The 18792-nt window shown below is 41.2% G+C and overlaps 1 protein-coding gene across 2 annotated transcripts in view; it reads left to right on the forward strand.

Annotated features, from left to right (window-relative positions):
* EBF1 (EBF transcription factor 1) overlaps positions 1 to 18792 on the forward strand; it is a 383852-nt gene that overhangs the window by 242975 nt on the left and 122085 nt on the right. For both annotated transcript variants that reach the window (XM_045551268.1, XM_045551269.1), the window contains exons 7-8: positions 2596 to 2677; positions 18253 to 18394. In XM_045551268.1, the coding sequence (XP_045407224.1) occupies positions 2596 to 2677; positions 18253 to 18394 (224 nt within the window). The remainder of the gene's footprint in view (positions 1 to 2595; positions 2678 to 18252; positions 18395 to 18792) is intronic.

The raw sequence follows: 18792 nt of genomic DNA on the forward strand, positions 1-18792 counted from the left end.
AGGCGGGAGGATCACTTGGGATCAGGAGTTCAAGACCAGCCTGGATGACATAGGAAAACTCCCATCTCTACAAAAAAAAAAAAAAAAAAAAAAAAAACATTAGCCGGGCATGGTGGCACGCCTCTGTAGTCCCAGCTACTCGGGAGGCTGAGGCAGGAGGATGGCTTGAGCCCAGTAGTTTGAGGCAGTGAGCAATGATGGTGGCTCTACACTCTAGCCTGGGTGACAGAATAAGACTCTCTCTGTCTCTAAAAAGTAAAAAAATTAAAAGAAAAAATAAAACACAGGGTGACTTAGGAGAATTAAATGGGAAAACATATCTGAAGTTCTTAGCACTGTACTGAGCACAAGGTAGCACTGGGTACACAGAAGCCAGTATTTGTATTACTGCCACCATCACCGTGCTTGCCATGTATCAGGCACTGTACATTGTCTCAGTTAATTTTCACAATTGCCTTGTGAGGGAAGGACTGTTATTGGACTCAGCTTATAGGTAAGCAAAGTGTAGTGCAAAGAGGTTCAGCTCCTTATCCAAAGTCACACGAGTAGTACCTGGCAGGGTTAGCATAAGAATCCCATTCTGGGTTTTCTAAAGGCTGTGCTTTTCCACCCTCCCATACCAAATCTCATGGCCGATTTAGTGGGAATCAGCCCTCTCCTGAGGCTTAGAGTGGCTTTCCAATATGCCCTTCTAACTAGCTGTTCTTGAAAGAAGCAGCCAGTTTTCACACATCTCAGGTATCTCTGGATATAGGCTTGAACCCCAGCAACTTGGGAAAATCACAGCTACCAGCTCTGCCACATTAAATGGTTTCTGAAAGGCATGTGTGATCCGTGGGGTCACCCAGCACGTGCCTTCTGAGAGCTCAGAGGAACGGGACAATGCAAAAAGACTTAGGGTTTTGACCACTCCCTGAAACCCCCTTCCTTTCCCAAGTCTACCCTATTGAAAGAGATGGTGTTGCTCTTGGTCCTGGGGAGGAGCACCCAGAGTTGCATTTCATTTCACACAGTTGAGCTTCAGCCATGTTCCATGAATAATTTATCTTGAACGGGGGCTGCTAAGCTTTGGCTTCTGTGGAGAGAAGCTGGAAGTAGGGTGACTATTTGGAGCCCTGCTTTCACTGATGGGCAGTCGAATGTTGTATGATGTAGAAAGAGCCATTTCAAGAAGACATTTGCATTTTCAAATGTTAATTCTTTTGGTTGAAAAAGTCTTTGTTTCTCTTTAAAGACTTATTCCCACACCATACTCTTCATCTTAGCAGATTCTAAGAGACCAGGGAGGAGAGAGGTTCTTCTGGGACTGCTCCCAGTTTAGTATTCAGAAATTGGCTAAGCTCGGTCTATCTTTGTGCGATGTCCTTATTATAGAAGACCCCAGTGTCGTGTGGTTGATAGACACTGGGCTCAGAGCTAAATTCAGACTGTGGCACCGTGGGGTGATCATGCTTTGTAGGTTAAGTGCATTGAGGTGGGGATTTTACTCCAGTGTAGAGTTGAAGTGGGGGAAAGGTGAAGAAAAGAGAATTCCCTACAAGAATTGAACTGACCAGGAATTTGATGCATTCTGATATTTTTGAGAAATATTTGGGCCTGAAATCCATGAGCACACCTAGGCTTAAAAGTAAAAGGGATTGCAGAACTTAGGTGGATTTGAAAATCCTTCTTTCCCAAACACGGGCAGGTGGAGGGGTTTAACTGCAGGTGGCCAACATGAATGCCCTAATATGACACCTTTAATAGAGTCTGCGTTTCCATGATGGACTTTAGCAAACGAGATGGTTACATAAGAAATAACTCAGAAAGTTATAGGGCAACCATGTAATTTATCACCCATACCAGGACATTTTTGAGAGTTAAAGTAGGTACTATTAATACTTACACCAGTACAGCTGGTATAAGCTAGGATTTTTCTTGGCAAATTGGAACCTTTGGTCACTTTAGCAAGTGAAACCTACACATCTCACCATAGAACCGATTCAGAAACCAAGGTGGCAGTGAGGCAGGAAGACCCTTATTCAATCACAAATAGCTCTTGTCCACAGCAGGAACTGGAAGAAAAACATTCAGGAGATATTTGAGAAACCAAAGGAGTTTAGTTAGTATGTGAATCGTACCTATTTCTCATGGGTACTACTAATTAAAGCATTTTATTTGGAAAGGCTAAGATAAAACGTGTTTACCAATTCCTTGTATTCGTCCAGCATGTATTTCAGCAGTTCATCATCTGTGAATTTATAGGGTTTAAATTACATGTTGTTGTTGGGGACCGTGAGTAATTCTCAGACAATTATATCGCATTGAAACCTACCTTAAATTATGGTGAAGACTTTCCCTCTGTGTGAGTGAAAATATTTCCTTGGGGACTTCATTGTTTTGTGAGATCTGTTGGCAGTGCCAAGAGTGTTCCCTTTATAGGGGAAGGTCCAGCTTGGATACAAAACAAAGGCTAAAATCTCAAACTCAATACTAGCTCTAACCCCATTCTGAATATTTCAGAACACGTGTAAAGACAATAGAAGTGACTTACTGCTTTGTTTCCTTCCTGTGTCAGAACTGAAATGTTAACCTTGATAATGTGTTTCTTCACAGGTTCTTCTTGAAATTTTTCCTCAAATGTAACCAAAATTGCCTAAAGAATGCAGGAAACCCACGTGACATGCGGAGATTCCAGGTGGGTCAGTCTTGTCTTTCTTAAATCTCAACAAGGACATGAATGTCGGGAGAGGGTGAAGAAGTTTTAGGCAGGAGAAGAGAGAGAGTAGAGTCATTTCCCCAGGGGTGAGGAGCAGGTGAGGCCTGCGGTCCCCCGGGGTAGCTGAAATCTTAGAACTGTTGTTTCTATTAGTGAAGAATTGGGCAGTAGCACCTGCGTTCACTGATTGAGATAGTGATGTCCTTTGAGTCTAGTTTTGGCTTCCTGTGTGGACTCACATGCCTAAACCCCCACAGGTTAAGTAAAGAACATAGAAATAATGAATGTTTTGCTTAAAATTTTATAGGTAGCAAACCAGTAAAAAAGAATAAAGAGTAAAACTGATAAAACTCTTCTGTGTTACAATTACAGCTCCTTCCTCCTTCCTTTCTGGTTTCCTCTTCCAGTCTTGGACATTGCTAGCAGCAATTATGTGTTTTAAATGGACGCCTTATTAAGCAGAGCATGCCTAGGACAATATGAGTGACACTCAGTTCTGTTTCAAAAATGTCCTTGTGCAGCACTTGTAAGTGCTCTCCAGCCTCAGTCAGACCTGCCACCCTTTAACGTTTGAGTGGTGCGTTAACCTACAGAATTACACATTTACTAAAGGAAGAGGACTCAAAAACAAGTGTGTTAACTTCTAAAACACAAAATGGCGCTTGGGTTTTAGGAGAGGTTGCTGAGTTCTAGACAAGGTACTTCTCTCACTTAAAAGTGTTGAGAATCCCCTGGGGGTCTCGTTAAAATTCTAATTGAGGTCTGGGGTGGGGCTGGAATTGGGCATTTCTAACAAGCTCCCTGGTGATGCCCAAGCCACGTCCTCACTCCACCTCTATATGAGGTATAGACCCTCGTGTGGTCCTCCGTGGAATCCTGTGGCTGACTTACTTGCAAGGCCAACGTTAGTTCCCTGTCAGAGTAATGACCCATACACATGGGTTCGTTGGGTCTGTCAGGCAAAACAGCATGGTGTTGAAAGTACACTCTTAAGTATATTTAGTCAGCTTTAAGTGTAGATTGAAATGGATGATCTCTGAGAGGCTCTTGAAAAATTTTAGCTGCACATTCATTCTCCAATGGGAAAAAGGAAAGGGCTGATCTTGAGCATTGATTGTGGATATCAGTATCTCTTAGTCTCCAAGATGATTTTTTTAAAAAGAAGTGAGACTTCTTAGTCTCATGAAAGAACAAATTCAGTGGAAAGAAGGCAGTCTCTCCTGAAATTCTGAGATATTTCTATGAAATCATCTTATCCTCGCCACCTTTTGTCTTGAAAGAGATGAATGGGGAGATTTCTAGTTTCTTGGGAAACGTTTTTCCCTGGCCAGCTTCTGACTCCAAGCTGGTAAACATGGTGCTCTCATTCCCATATAGGACTTTCTGTGTTGAGTGGGAATCAGCTTTGCCACTAAGCTGGTGAAACCACACATCTGATGACGCTAATTGTGTATTGCTAAGTGTCTTGTGACATGATGCTGGGTTTGCGCATAAACTTGTTTAGTAGCTTGCTTTGGTCTTGAGATGAGCTCTCTCTCTCTCTTTTTTAATTGAGACAGAGTTTTTCCCTGTTGCCCCAGCTAGAGTACAGTGGCGTCATCATAGCTCACTGCAACCTCCAACTCCTGAGCTCAAGTGATCCTCCTGCCTCAGCCTTCCAAGTAGCTGGGACTACAGGCAAGCACCACCGCACCAGGCTAATTTTTCTGTTTTTTGTGGAGACAGGGTCTTGCTCTTTCTCAGGCTGGTCTCCAACTCCTGGCCTCAAATGATCCTCCTGCCTCAGCCTCCCAGAGTGCTAGTATTACAGGTGTGAGCCACTGTCCCCGGCCTCTGTATCTCTTTTTGCCAGGCTTGAGTAAGAAACAAAGCGTAGCTAGGCAAGAAACAATTTATGTTTAATAAGCATGTCCAGTGCCTTATCAATACCAGGACCAACTTTGTCATACCTGTCAGGGCAGCAGAGTTTTTTATTTTTCACACAAAAGAACTGTTCTTTGTTTGGTAGAAGGGCTACTGACATGAGGAGCAACAAGGTAGATTTCTGGGGAGTCTTGTAATCCTTTGCAGCCTCAGTTTACTCAACTGTAAAATGTAGTAAAAATGAGGATTCTGCTTATTTCACTACATATGAAAGAAAAGCAACATTTTGCCTGGATAAGTAATTTGTAAATGATGACATATAAGTGTCAGCCTTTGGAGAAAATCCTTGTGATAAACTGAAGGTGGGTCATTAGTTCAGTCTGGGGTTTCTCAACCTGGGCACAATTAGTATTTTAGACTGGATAATCCCTTTGCGGGGGATAGCAGGGTTTCCTGTGCATTTTAGGGTGTTTAACAGTGTGACTAGTCTCTGCCCTTTAGATGCCAGTAAGGAACACCCACCCCCCCCAACCATGACAACCAAAATGTCTCCAGAAATTTTCATATGTTCCCTGGTGAAGGGAGGAGAGGTAATTGACACTGCCCATGACTGAGAACCACTCATTCAGTCCTATTCCTGATAACCTCTGGCAGACTCTTCCTAGTGGCAGTGCTACTGTCCCAAAGAGTGCGCCCTGTGATTAAGCGTGAGAGCTGCTCGACACAGAGTCCACACAGTTCTTCAAATGTGATTTGTCTGAACCCTGACAATGCTCTGACCTGTGATCCTCATGTGTCCTAAAAGAGATAGAGCTTTCTCAATAGGGTCAGCCTCCTTGGCCCCCACAGAGTCAGTTTTTGAGTTGAAGAGCTGCACCTCTCTCTGTCAACAATGACAGATTCCTTGCTGGATCTCAGGTGTAACCTGCTTTGTTTCCATCACCGACTCATTACCGCCTGGGAGAGACTAGAGGGAACCCAGGGCACGATGAACGCCAACTCATTTTATTTCATATGTCTGTACATTTGCACATTTATTAGTGATCACTTTGACACAGCCTACATTGGGTCTTATGCCTGCAGGCACGTGGATATTTATGCAATCAGAGAATGGATGAATTGCATCGAGAGAGAAAGCAAAACCTCAAATATTCCTTATCTGACCTTTTAATTTTTTTCCTCCAGTCTCTTTTCTTTGTTGACTATTTACTGCTACCTTTCTTTGCATAACTTCATGCATCATTTCATGCTGATGGTCATTCGGTCCTTCCTGAATCCATCTTTTTTACCTTGGATTCCAGGACAACAGTCACTCATTCTCAACCCCCTCCACGGGATGCTCTCGATCTGCCTTCCTGTAAAGGTTGGCTTTCCCATGCTTCCTTCCGAGATCCAGACCTCTTCTCACTTCACATGCTTGGGTCTCCTTCCCGCTCCCAGCATCTTAACCACTGTTTGTGCTCTGAGAACTACGAGGGCCTCTCTGAGAGCTGACACCGAGGTTCGGATCTAGCCATCCAGATGCCTGCTGCATATTCCCAGGAACTTCAAATCAGTGATCCCCAAACTGAACTCATTGTCATCCTCATTTTTTTTTTGCCTCCACTCCAACCTAGCTTTTCTTCTAAGTTCCCTGTCCTGGTTCATTCCTAACTATAAGTGCTGAGGAGATAACTGTTTATATAATATCTGTGTCTACATTCAGTGTGTTCCATATTCATTTGTATAAATGCACGTGTCCATGTGTTTACCTTTATGTACCTCTATGGACATTGGTGATGATCCTGATGAAGCTAACATTTATTGGGCGCTTATTTTGCGAGAGGTATTGTGCAAAGTGTTTTACATGAGTTATTATATTATCTTCATAATACCCTTGTTAAAAATATGCAAATATGGATGATTCTCATTTTACAAGTGAGGAAGCAGGTTTAAGCAATTTGCTCAAAGTTACACATCTACCAAGTCGTGAGACAGTGATTCAACCCAAGCAGTGTGACTCAGAAATTATCTGATGTTTTGGAACAATAAAGACAGGCAGACACTTGGGGCAATGAGGAGATCTCTTAACCTCTGAGAGCATAGTGGCTATTCATGAATACGTGCTGGAACCCCAGGAAAACCTGAGAGGGGTTTTCTAAAGAGATATTTACCCTAATAGAGCCTAACGATGCCATCTGCATGAAGAACACTGCAGCATCACCAAGGTTCATCAAGCGGAGGGTGGAGTGTGTGGAAGGGGAAGAAGATGAGCATTGTTCCAGAGCAGAGCTACAGTGTTGGTCAGTTTTTACTGTATGAGCTTTGGAAAAAGAAGCCGTGATTCAGCGGGCAGCCTGAGCTTCACTTAACCCGTGGAGGTTTTGCCCAGTTCTCCGGGGCAAGAACATCCCCTCACCTAGACGGGGCATGAGTCCAGCGGCCCCCAGACATCTGAGAGTACTCCACTAAGAAATCATACTGAAGTTCCCAAATCTTAGGGAGCCAGTGAACCAAGAAGGACAGGATTGGTTTTTCCTGCCGCTGTCCTGGCTGACAGAGGTGCGTCATAACGACATTGGTTGAAGACTTCTTATGAACAAAATACACAATTTTCATTGTTTTTCTTGTAGCACACTAATTAGGAAGCTGGTTTCCAATATTTTTATGTCTCTGTTGCCTCCGAGGGGGAGTGAAAAAGTGCCTTTTCAGCGTGAAAAAAACTCTGGTCTCCTCTTTACATATCAATGTGGCTTTTACCAGTTATATTGAAAACCTGAGTCCTGGAGACATCTGACTGAAAACACCTCTCTTGCCTACTAAGTGGGCTCTCGCCACCACCCGCTGCTGCTGCTTCCCTCTCGTCCCACTTTATATGCTGCCGGGCCAGCCTGATCTTCATACAGCAATGCCAGAGCGTGTCTCCTCTGAACAGCAATCAGGGGCCCGTGTAGGTGACTGAGGAGGACATAAGAAAGGTTGTTGATCTCTTGACATGTAAAGACATTCTGTCAAGCAGACTCAGCCTCACAGCTGAGGCTGGGCTTCTGCTGTGTAAACAGAGACTGCTTAATTACAAGGGTCGTGTCAATTAGCATGACCTTAGTGTTTTCAAGAAATTAATCACTTTCCGCAAAGCTGGGCTGTGTTCATACTTTAAGGCAGTATGGAATAAACCTTGTAGAAAATCTGGTACAGTCTTTTTCCTTTTTTTTTTCATTTACAATGGATGTTTTCTTTTTGAGATCCCCAGGCTGTGGTGGGGGTAACAAACTTGCTTAAATACAACAGTGGATACAGGCTTCATTCAGTTCTGGAGGGTACTGGGGGGAGTAGGGGGCTGGAGGAAGGAGAAGGGGAGAGGGTTGGGGATGGAAACAGCTATGACACAGGGGGAAATTCACTGGGACTAAATGAGCCTATTTCTTCCTCTTGACACTAAAAAGATGCTAATGTCAAAGGACTGTGTTAATACCATGTCACGGGTCTGGTTTTTAACTGACAGGAGCCAGACGTTTCCAAGTTGAGATTTAAATCCTTATCAATCGCTTTCCTTGTTGGGACTGGCAGAATGAGGGTGGTGAGGGGAGGAACAAGAATTGGGTTCTAGCTGTCATCTTGGTAGGTACCATAATACCTGGAGACTGAAAAAGTAAGAATTTCCAAACTCGTAGTTCTCTCATAGGCTGTAAATCTGTATTCATATATAAATATTAGCTCTATGACTATACATGAATGTAAATGTAAGATACATTCATGCATCCATCCATACATGTTGTATTTAAGCAAGTTTGTTACCCCCACCACAGCCTGGGGATCTCAGTAGTATTTATGGAAGTGCTCAGTGGTGTGTCTAGCATGATGAACAAGAAAGATAGGATCTTTGCCTTAGAGGAACCTATATTCTAGTTGGGGTCTGTTTGTTGGGATAATACTAGCTGCTGTAACAAGTGGACCAAAGAATACATAATGACTTACCTACAACGGAAAGTTATTTATTGCTCATGTAAGGGCACAAGAGAGATGCTCTGGTTGATGAGTGAATCTTGTCTTTGAAGTGATTTGGGGACTTGGTTTTTGTTTTGTTTTGTTTTATGCCTCCCCATTCCCTAGAACTCTGCTGTCTTTATCCAGTCATCTGAAGGGTGAAGGTCATGGACTTCATTAAAACCTTGGCTTAAAAATGGTCCTTGTCAAATTTGCTCACCTTCCACTGGCTAGAAGTTAGTCACATGGCCATGTGTAACCACAGAGAGGCCTGCAAATGTCTAGTTGTGCAGCCCGAGAAGAAGAGAAAATGGATAATTACCATCAGCTGCCATAATAAAGATGTGAACACATTAATATAATTATAAATATTAGAAATTGTAATTATTGCTATAAAGAAAATTACATGAGATATTATGAGAGAAATAAACATTATAGGGTGGGACGTGGTAACCTACCTTAAAGTAGGTGATCAAGGAAGGTTTCTGAGGATATGACATTCCAGCTTAGAGCTAAAGGGTAAGAAAAAGTTGTCCCAGAAAGAGCCAGAAGAGAGTTCTGAGCAAAGAGAACAGCAGGCACAAAACTCGTGTTTAGCTCACGTTTATCCAAGGAGGTAGACAACTTTCTTTGACTCTTTAGTTATTTGGGTAGCAGAGATGAGGAGAAATCACCAGATTATTCATCCCAAATTCCCCTCCAAGAAAACGTGTTTTTCTTTTAAAAGTGATGACATGCCTTATGACATTAAAAGGCAACTCCCTGCCTTTTTCAGTAAATTCTAGAAATTTTGGAGAATCTTTGTTATTCATTGAAACAGCTATGGTGTCTCTGAATAAATATGTTATAGGGTGTGATTAGAGGATTCTTAAAGTACGTGCCTAACCTCTGCAGTTTCAGTCTGCTTTTAAAGACACTTACATAAAGAAGAGAATATTCTCATCCCTTTTATTTCTCCTCCACCTCTACCCCTGTCTTGAATTAATACTTGTATTGTTATATTGTTTTTACAAACAACACATCTCTCAATTAAATTCTTTACCAACAGAATGCTAGTAGCCCAAGCTGCAAGCACTCTGTACATACAGAATAATTTCAAGATGCACCATGCTGATTAATTATACTGAAAGCAGCTCTAATGATAGTTTCAGAATACAGGATTAATTCACATAACATGGTAAATACAAATGGTGGATTTTCAACCTGATATATTAAACCATTACGGCTTATTGAGCATATATGTATCTTGGCATGCGCTTTGGCAGGAAGCATGCATCACTGAGAAGGAATCTTTATGGACAGGATTGATGAGCGGTAGCTCTGCACTTAGAGGAAGTATATTCTTACATTAAGTACAGTTGCCTCTGACAAAAATATAAAATACATTAAAGGATAGATGTAAAAATGTTTAGTTTGATTAGTGATTGCCAATGGATATTTGTTCTGAAGATGCCTTTAGTTACTGTGGCTTACGAACGAAAGGTATTCTTATATTCTTCCACTTTTAAAGTTGTAACTTATAAAGTTTTCATTATATGTCAGATACTGTCTAAGTGTTATACATGTATAATCTTACTTATTTTTCTACCACTTTTACTCTTGTTCACCTTGCTCCTATCAAGCATGTTGGCTTTCCTTTTCTTTCTTTATTTCTCTTTCCCGAATACACCAAACTCATTCCTGCCTCAGGACCTTTGCACTTGCAATTCCATCTCCCTGAGGAACTGTTCTCCCGCATCAATGATAATTCTTATTACTCAGATAATTCTTATTACTCAGATTTCACCCAGTCAAAAATATCTCCCATCTAGGCACCACCAGCCCCATTTTATATTTTTCTTAGAAACTATCATAATCTGAAATTTGCTTTTATTGCTTACTTACTGTCTGACTTTTCTCTCTGTCCCCAGTAGGAACCAATCTCCTGGTGGGTAAATGCTTTATCTGTTTTGTTTATTGCTGCTTCTTCAGTACACAGAATAATGCCTGTCATGTGGTAGGCACATAGTAGGCTCACAACTTATTCCTTTGATTAAGTGAATTATCTCAGGCTACAAAGCTCAGGACTGTCTGACCCTGGTGCCTAAGCCGTTGGCCAGTGTGCCATTTACTTTCTCCTGATTTCCACATCCATGTGCCAGAGCCCCATTGTTAGAGAGCAAGCTTGACAGTTCTCTCTGTTTGGCTCACTCCTACTTAAAACAGCCACTGGGGACACATAAGCAGAAGGCACCAGTTAAACACCAATGCCATCATCAGGAGTCATCAAAAGCTCCCTGGTCCACAGAGGGAGGAGTGAGGTCTAGATCACATGTGAGCTTTTCGTATTTAGCACATGTCACAGTTCAGAAGACAGAAGCTAAGGCTAGTTTCCAAAGGTCTAAATTACTTTAGCACAAGTATCTGAGGATTTGGAAGTATCTTGTCTTCCTGTTAAGAGAAGACAGAGTTTTGCCTTGAGCCTTAAAATGTGGATTTAATTCAGTTAACCACTCCCTTCCTCTAGCAGTTCCACTCTGTTACATCTTGTAGGTTCACGCGTCCTCCATAATTTTTAATGAGTTATTTGGGATCTTTCAACCAGATAAGAACTAGCAATCAAGAACGTTTCTGAGAATATCTCATTCCATATCCGTCAAGGATATTTTAAAGGACAAAGTTAATGAAGACTTAACTGCTGCAGACCATTTTTATGTAAATAATACTTAAACTCTAGTCGGTCACATAGGCACCCTGCATTTATACTAGAAAATACCAGGGGAGTCTAGAGAGGGGTCTTACGCCTTAACTGTGTATTGAGAGGCCAGAGGCAGTTGTGTATGAAAACCGGACTGAGAGTCTGGAGGTTTCCCTTCAGGCTTGCCTCTGCTCTTAATTTGTCCTATGACCTTGAAGTTGTTGTTAAACTCTTGGGCCTTAGTTTTCCAAGCTGTAAAAGGAGGTGTTGGACAAATTTGCAGTGTCATAACTACTGAGGGTTCCTTTTATCATTTTCTCCTATGAACCTCATGTGATGACATATTTTTTCAATCTAATTGCATTTATTGAGCAAGAATCACACTCTCTACTTTAGAATTATTCAAAGCCGTGTAAAACTGCCAGTTGAGAGCTTTTCATGTGGATGAGATAACCAGAGTTTCCATATGGAGTTGATATGATCCCAGACAAAGGAAAGTTACTGAATATTTTAGCATGCTGCCTGACTGTGGATGTATTTATGGTTCCCTCTCTGCAATGCTGTCCCCCATTACTACATTTGAAGATGCTTAGTTTAAAGCCACTAGATTAGTTGATTTCTTGGGTCTCTCTACCAGACAGGTAGGGTATAGAATGTGGGTTGTGTGGGGTTGAGGGTAGAAGTTTGATCAATGCCTTTTAAATATATATATATATATATATATAGACTTTATTTTATAGAGCAGTTCTAGGATTACAGAAAAAAATTAGTGGAAAGTTCAAAGAGTTCTCATATATTACCTCAACTCTTCCCCACAAATTTCTCCTATTATTAACATCTCACATTAATGTGGTACATTTGTTACAATTGATGTGCCAATATGGACACATATTGACTGAAGTCCATAGTTTATACTAGAGTTCACTCTTTGTGTTGTACATTCTATAGGTTTGGACAAATGCAGGGTATTACGTGTCCATCATTACAGTATTATGCAGAATGATTTCACTGCCCTAAAACTCTCCTGTATTCCACTTGTTCATCCCTCCCTTCTCCCAGACCCCTCGCAGCCACTGATCTTTGTACTGTCTCCATAGTTGCACATTTTCTGGAATGTCATATAGTTGGAATCATACAATATATAGTCTATTCAGATTGGCTTTTTTTCATTTAATAATGTGCATTTAAGCTCCCTCCATGCCATTATGTGGCCTGACAGCTCATTTCTTTTTATGGCTAAGTGATTTCATTGTATGGATTGCCAGTTTGTCTATCCGTTCACCCACTGAAGGACATCTTGGTTGTTGATTGCTGTTGTCTTTTATTTAGATGAGTTTTTAATTGATATACTTTTAGATATATGTGCAGCTGTAAGAAATAACACAGAGAGATCCCATGTACTCCTATCCAGTTTCCTTCAATAGTAACATTTTGCAAAAATATGGTACAACCAGTATGTGGACATTGATTCAATCCACCCATCTTATTCAAATTTCCGTAGTTTTCTTGTACTTCTGTGGGGGTATATTTTTTGGTTCTATAAAATTTTATTATATGTGTAGGTTTGTGTATTTACCGTCACAGTCAATATATCAGGCATTTCCATCACCACGATTCCTCCTCTTGCCTTTTTTTAGTAGCCACACTCACCTTCTCTGTGTGTTCAGATTTCCTCTTGTAAGGACACTAGTCAGATTGTGTGAGTTCCCATCTTAATGGCCCCAATTCAATGTGATCAAGGCCTTATCTCAAAATGGTCAGATTCTAAGGTAGTGGGGATTAGGGCTTCAACATACGAATTTTGGGGGGAAACAATTCAGCCCATAACATATGGTATGTAACCTCTTGGTATTAAATTTTTTCACTCTGCGTAATTCTCTGGAGATTAATCCAGGTATAACAATAGTTTGTTTCTTTTTATTGCTGAATGCTGGTCTATGAAATGTTGCCTAATGCCTTTTCATTTCATGTACATCAAGTTAATGCTTTGAAAGCCTTATTATCAGAGGTCCTAAATTAATACAAAAATAAAACAACCTAAAACCAGAGGTAAGGAAGCCTGGAACAGACCAACATGATCACTAATTTCCTTTTACCAAGTTATCATGTGTCAGCATCGAAAACCAAGATTGAAACTTTCTAAATAGTTATTCAACATTAACCTGCTGAAGTGGTTATTTTTTGGAGGGAGGTACTTACTGCCAAAATATTCTAAATTTAAACATTGAAAATATGTTTATGATCTATGCTCTGATTCTGTCTTTGTTGCAGAAATGCTTAAAGATACAGATATCAACTCTTTTGGTTGCTTTGTCATAACCACTTCTTTCACATGAGCTGCTACTTTGTTAATGTGATCTTCTACTCATGATTGAATTTAGCTGCTTGTGTCTTTTTGAAAATCTGCTCATGAGACAGAGGTTCTGCTTCATGAATCTTAGATAATATAGTTAGGACATACAAGGTCTCCTGCCTCACATGAAGGGAAGGGGGACAGACTGAGAAATGATGGCAAGGAAGTACTAACCAGTAACAAAACTCCCAAGAAACCGTCATTGATGAGAAATGTTGGGAACTCTAGACTGAATCGATAAGGTGTCTAATTTATAGACTATTTTTGAAGCAGTAAGGGTTCATTTAGTTCCAAGCTGGAATGTCACAGACTAAGATGCAGATAGGTTCTGGAAAGCAAAATTACGTAGATCAGTGAAAACTGCAGTTCACAAGAGGCCTAAAATGTATGATGATGTGTTGTAAGCACAAAGGTCTTTAAAATTGTGAGGTTCCATTGAGCAATGGACATAGAAGAAACACTTTCCGTATCCTTGTATTTAAAACAGCAATGCATGCTGGGTATTCTCTACGGCCGTCAAGATGCCTCACCTTATCAGCCCAACACATTCTTTGAAACCTTTTGTTTCCCATCACTAACAATGTGACGACTACTCTATTGCTCCTAAAGTTTTTTGAGTGTTCCACATGAACCACGCTGGCCACTTTCATTTAAGCCTCACAGTAACCTTAAGGTTAAGTACTATCATCGTTCCCATTTGAGAGTCAGGGACACTGGGGCTTAGAGAAGTTAAGTTAACCCGGCCAAAGTCACACTAACTAGGAAACCTTGGGAGCCGAGAATCATAAATTTTGTGTCTAATTCTTTCAGATTCTGAATAGAGGGGGGTAGATAGTAAAAATAATAAACTTTAGGGATGTCGAGATCCAGGAAAAGACATAACAGGGCAGTTTCTGAACCACTGATATGAGCCTCCGCCGAAATTGAAAACATCAGCGTAAAATCTCCAAAGTCCTTGGGTAGCTAGAAACTTCTCTTCTGCTCTTCTTACTCTCTTATACTAAGTACTCCCAACTGGATGGTAGGGCCCAGATAGAAGGTACTGGGAACATGCTGAGTGTTAATCAACATGTCTCTTTGCTTTGTTATATTAAAAAGCAAAGCTCTCTAACAGAAATTTGCCTCTAAAAATGTAGTGATAAAAATATATATGTACACAATCCTAAACTTGTGATATTTATTTCAGGAGACATAACTTGGGCATCGTTAGGAGTCTATTGGCACAATTTATTTCAAAACCCTTCCAGAGCAGTGCCATCCAATAGAACATTCTGTGATGGTGGAAATGTTCTGTGTTTGCCCTGTCCAATAGGACAGCCAGCCATCAGTCACCTGGGGCTACCCACCACTTGAAATGTGGCTACTGAGACTCAGGAAGGGAATTTTAAATTTCATTCAGTTGAAATTTAAATACCCACACGTTTGGCTACCATATTGGACACTGCAGTTCTAGAAAGTAAAGGTCTAATTATAACAGATATAAAATTCTCAATGTACTTGTTCCTGGTATTCCCATCATCTTTTTCTCTGGGCGGGGGAATGATAAGGCAAGAAAGAGGGAAACGGTGGTTGAGTCCAAAGTTTATCTGTCTGAAATTCAACCTGTGTTTTATTGACAAAATTTGGGAAGGTTGAAGATTTGGCAGGCCCACTGGTCCCCTCACATGTATGAACGTGTCAACACCTCATTAACCTTGTGTGAAACTGTAAAGTCCCTTTTCCCTCCTACTATGGTCCTATTTTTAACGGACACGTCAGTACCCTCTTTGCACCTCATAGGTTGTTTTTTTTTTATATTCAAGTTGCTCTGTGGATTAATTTCAGCATATGTTTTACTTAAATATATCCTGATCATTTCCAAGTTGGAATCGGAGAAATTATTTTGGGGCAGGAAGGTTGTGTTGTGAGTTTCTCAGCAACATATTAGCTGTTTATTTTCTAGAAATTAAAGGCATGAGGATTCTCTGTATTATCTTTCCTCTGATTTTGATTGGTCTTCCAATTAAATATTATAATTCTATCACACATGTGGCCCTGGTGGTCTTTCTCTTGTCAAGAAGGGAAAAACATATAGGGTATAGTTTTTTTTCCTCCTTAACCGTTTTTGACATTTTTGTTCAATGTAGGAATTAGATGACAATGTCTTTAAACGAGACTGAATATTTTAAGCTTTAGGTCTGTAGTGCTGTGTCTTAACAGGTGCATGGTGAATTGTCATTGCTTTTTTTTCTTCTTAAGACAGACATCTAGAATAACCACTTTCTGTATTTCCTGACACTGGAAACAGATACCGTTTAAGATTCCTTTTATAGTTTCTTCAGCTAACGACTCCAGTGCCCACTCAATTGTGGTCTCGTAGTAAATCAAAATTTCTCTGAAAGACCCAGCTCTGTTATGTAATTGTAAATGTCCCAAGAAGTCATCTCCCTAACTAAAAAACAAGTGAGTTTCTATTTCCTTAAATAATATTGACTTTGCCACTGCACATGATGGTTTTTGAAAAATAAAAGAACAGACCAGTTTCTTCTCCTCTTCTTCCCCCTCCTTCTCTTCCTTCTTTTAAACGAACCTGCAATGGACGAGGCAAGCACAGACCCCTCGGGCTATGTCCGATCTGGTTGGTCAGTCATGAAGAAAGAGAAGAACCACTTGGCAAACCGCTACATCCAACTTATCTGTCGTCCCATGAATGACTTGTTCTAGATGGAATTTCGGGTTTCACAATGACCAAGGAGAATACTCTAGATCCCCTAATGGACTCTCAATTGTTTACTCTTCATTTTAATAAATCAGAAACAGAAAATAAAATCAACCCCATGATACTCCCAGGAGCGATGCATTCTTGCATTTTGTTACCCTTTGGAGGCTCTGGGAACGGGAATTCACCATATTTTGCCAGAAGGCACTTAGGTCAACAAGGGGGGCGCAGAGGAACTTTTAAGTGTGGCGAGGCTGGTGGGAAGGGGGGGGTCCCCGAGGGGAGTGCTTTGCCAGGCGGTGCTGACAATGCACAGGCACAGGGCAAGGCCCGTCGTTTTCCCCTCTGCCCAAGTTCACTGACGAAACTGCGCTGTTGCACAAGGCTCCAGAAGTCAGAGCCCTCTTCAGCCAACTCAGAGAAAAGGCTCCCTCGGAAACTGAGGCCTGCGTCTGTGCCAATCCTCGTAAAGCGTTTCACCTCTTCAGAGGCTAATGCCTCTCAAAACCAAGAACAATTAAAGCGAGAGTCTTTCCGAGCAACTGGGGAATTGAGCAAAATAAATCAGAAATCCTCAGCCTTCGCTCCGGAGGCTCGCCTCATTATGAGAGCAGATCTATTAGCCCTCTTGCCATTGTCTTTCATTTCTCAAGTGAGGTGATTCTAATTAAATTAATCTGCATGTCAATCTATCGGTGATCAATCAAAGAGCCCGAGGTTTCCCCTATGCTGCGGGGTGCTTGCGGCTGACAGGGGCTGATAATGGAGGAAGAAATAAACTGTCGAGCAAAGTTAATTAGTCAACATAATAGGTGGATTAAACGGGAGCGGGCTGATTGCTGTTTCCCGTGTCAAAGCACGAGGTGGGAGCCGAAGCTACGATTACAGACAATTATTATATTTGGTTGTAAGAGGTCACATGAATAAACATATCTCTGTGGGTTTCAGTTTTAATCCCCTTCCCCATTTAATATAAGGAGAAGTGTAGGTCATTTCTTCTCATTGTTTTAGTCAAAGTTCTCTGAGACGACACCTTTGCCTGTGTCTCTTCTGGCAAACTGGCTTCAGGGTCAGTTTATGAGATGGCTTGAGTGTCTGATTACACCTTGGCCAGTCCCACAATTAATTTCTTTCTTTTTCTTTCTTTCCCCTCCCTCCCTCCCTCCCTCCCTCCCTCCCTCCCTCCCTCCCTCCTTCCTTCCTTCCTTCCTTCCTTCCTTCCTTCCTTCCTTCCTTCCTTCCTTCCTTCCTTCCTTCCTCTCCCTCTTTCTCTCTCCCTCTTTCTCTCTCTCTCCTTCCCTCCCTTTCTTCCTTCCTTTTCTCTTTTTCTTTTTTTTTTTTCTTGCTTTGAAATAGCTCTAAGACTCTTGATTAGCAGAGATCTTTTTTGGGAAGGGGGATTGGTGATAGTGGTGAGGGGAGCTTTGTTCTGATTAACCAAATTCACATGGGAAGAAAAAAGTACAAAAAAACCTCAGAAAGACACCCAAGGAGAGAAAAACGCATCCCAGCTCTTTCCGAAACCTATCTTTTTTTATTTCTCTAGCCTCTTAACCCTGATGCAGGAAGGAGGGGGGTGGCGGGAGGGTGGAGGGAATATTTTAAAGATTCAAAAGATTTTTATTTGCATGATCAACTGTGATATCTGCTTCAGTGTCTAAACTGAAGGGTAATTTAGGTGAAACATAACCACCCTTGTGTAAAAAAAAATATGCTAATAAAGATCCTCTTGTTAAAATTATGGTTAACAGTGTACCTTCTGCTGTATAACTATAAACTGTGCAATTTTACTTAAAACTGCATCAAAAGCGTTCCATGCCAAAGACCCACTCATCAATAGCTCCTCTTGTTAGACTTGTACAGCATAAGCACCAGTTATTATGTGAAATAGCTATGCAATTTTCTTCAGTTCCCAGCTGTTATTTATTTAACTTGAGTTTATTACCCACCATGCTTTTATATTAAAATGTTCATTCATTTCTCTCTCATGTCTCCAGGTCGTGGTGTCTACGACAGTCAATGTGGACGGCCATGTCCTGGCAGTCTCTGATAACATGTTTGTCCATAACAACTCCAAGCACGGGCGGAGGGCTCGGAGGCTTGACCCCTCGGAAGGTACGCCCTCTTATCTGGAACATGGTAGGCGAATCATTTTCATTGGTTGGCATTGCTACTTTAACTGTGCATTTATCTGGTTTCTTTCTTCTGCTCCACCGCATTTTCTACTGTTTCAAATTTCAAATGTCCTTTTGAACAAGATCGATCCCCCTGGAGGTTTTTTACTCTTCAAAATATGATGCTGAGTCTTGCAAGACAGGAAAATATCTTTGAGGCCCACCCTTTCTTGCTGCACCACTCTTTTCCCTGGCAATGGTGAACATGGCCTTCCTTCAGGTTGAGAGAGAGAAGCAGACTTGGACCACCGCTCTATTCTAAGCTCCCACTTGACTACAAAGGAAGGGAAAGCCAATCCCTAGGAAAAAATAAGGAAAGGCCACACAATTTGGTATCACAAAAATTGTGATAAATTTTAAGTG

This window comes from Lemur catta, chromosome 5 (assembly GCF_020740605.2).
Source record: "Lemur catta isolate mLemCat1 chromosome 5, mLemCat1.pri, whole genome shotgun sequence".
NCBI lineage: Eukaryota > Metazoa > Chordata > Mammalia > Primates > Lemuridae > Lemur > Lemur catta.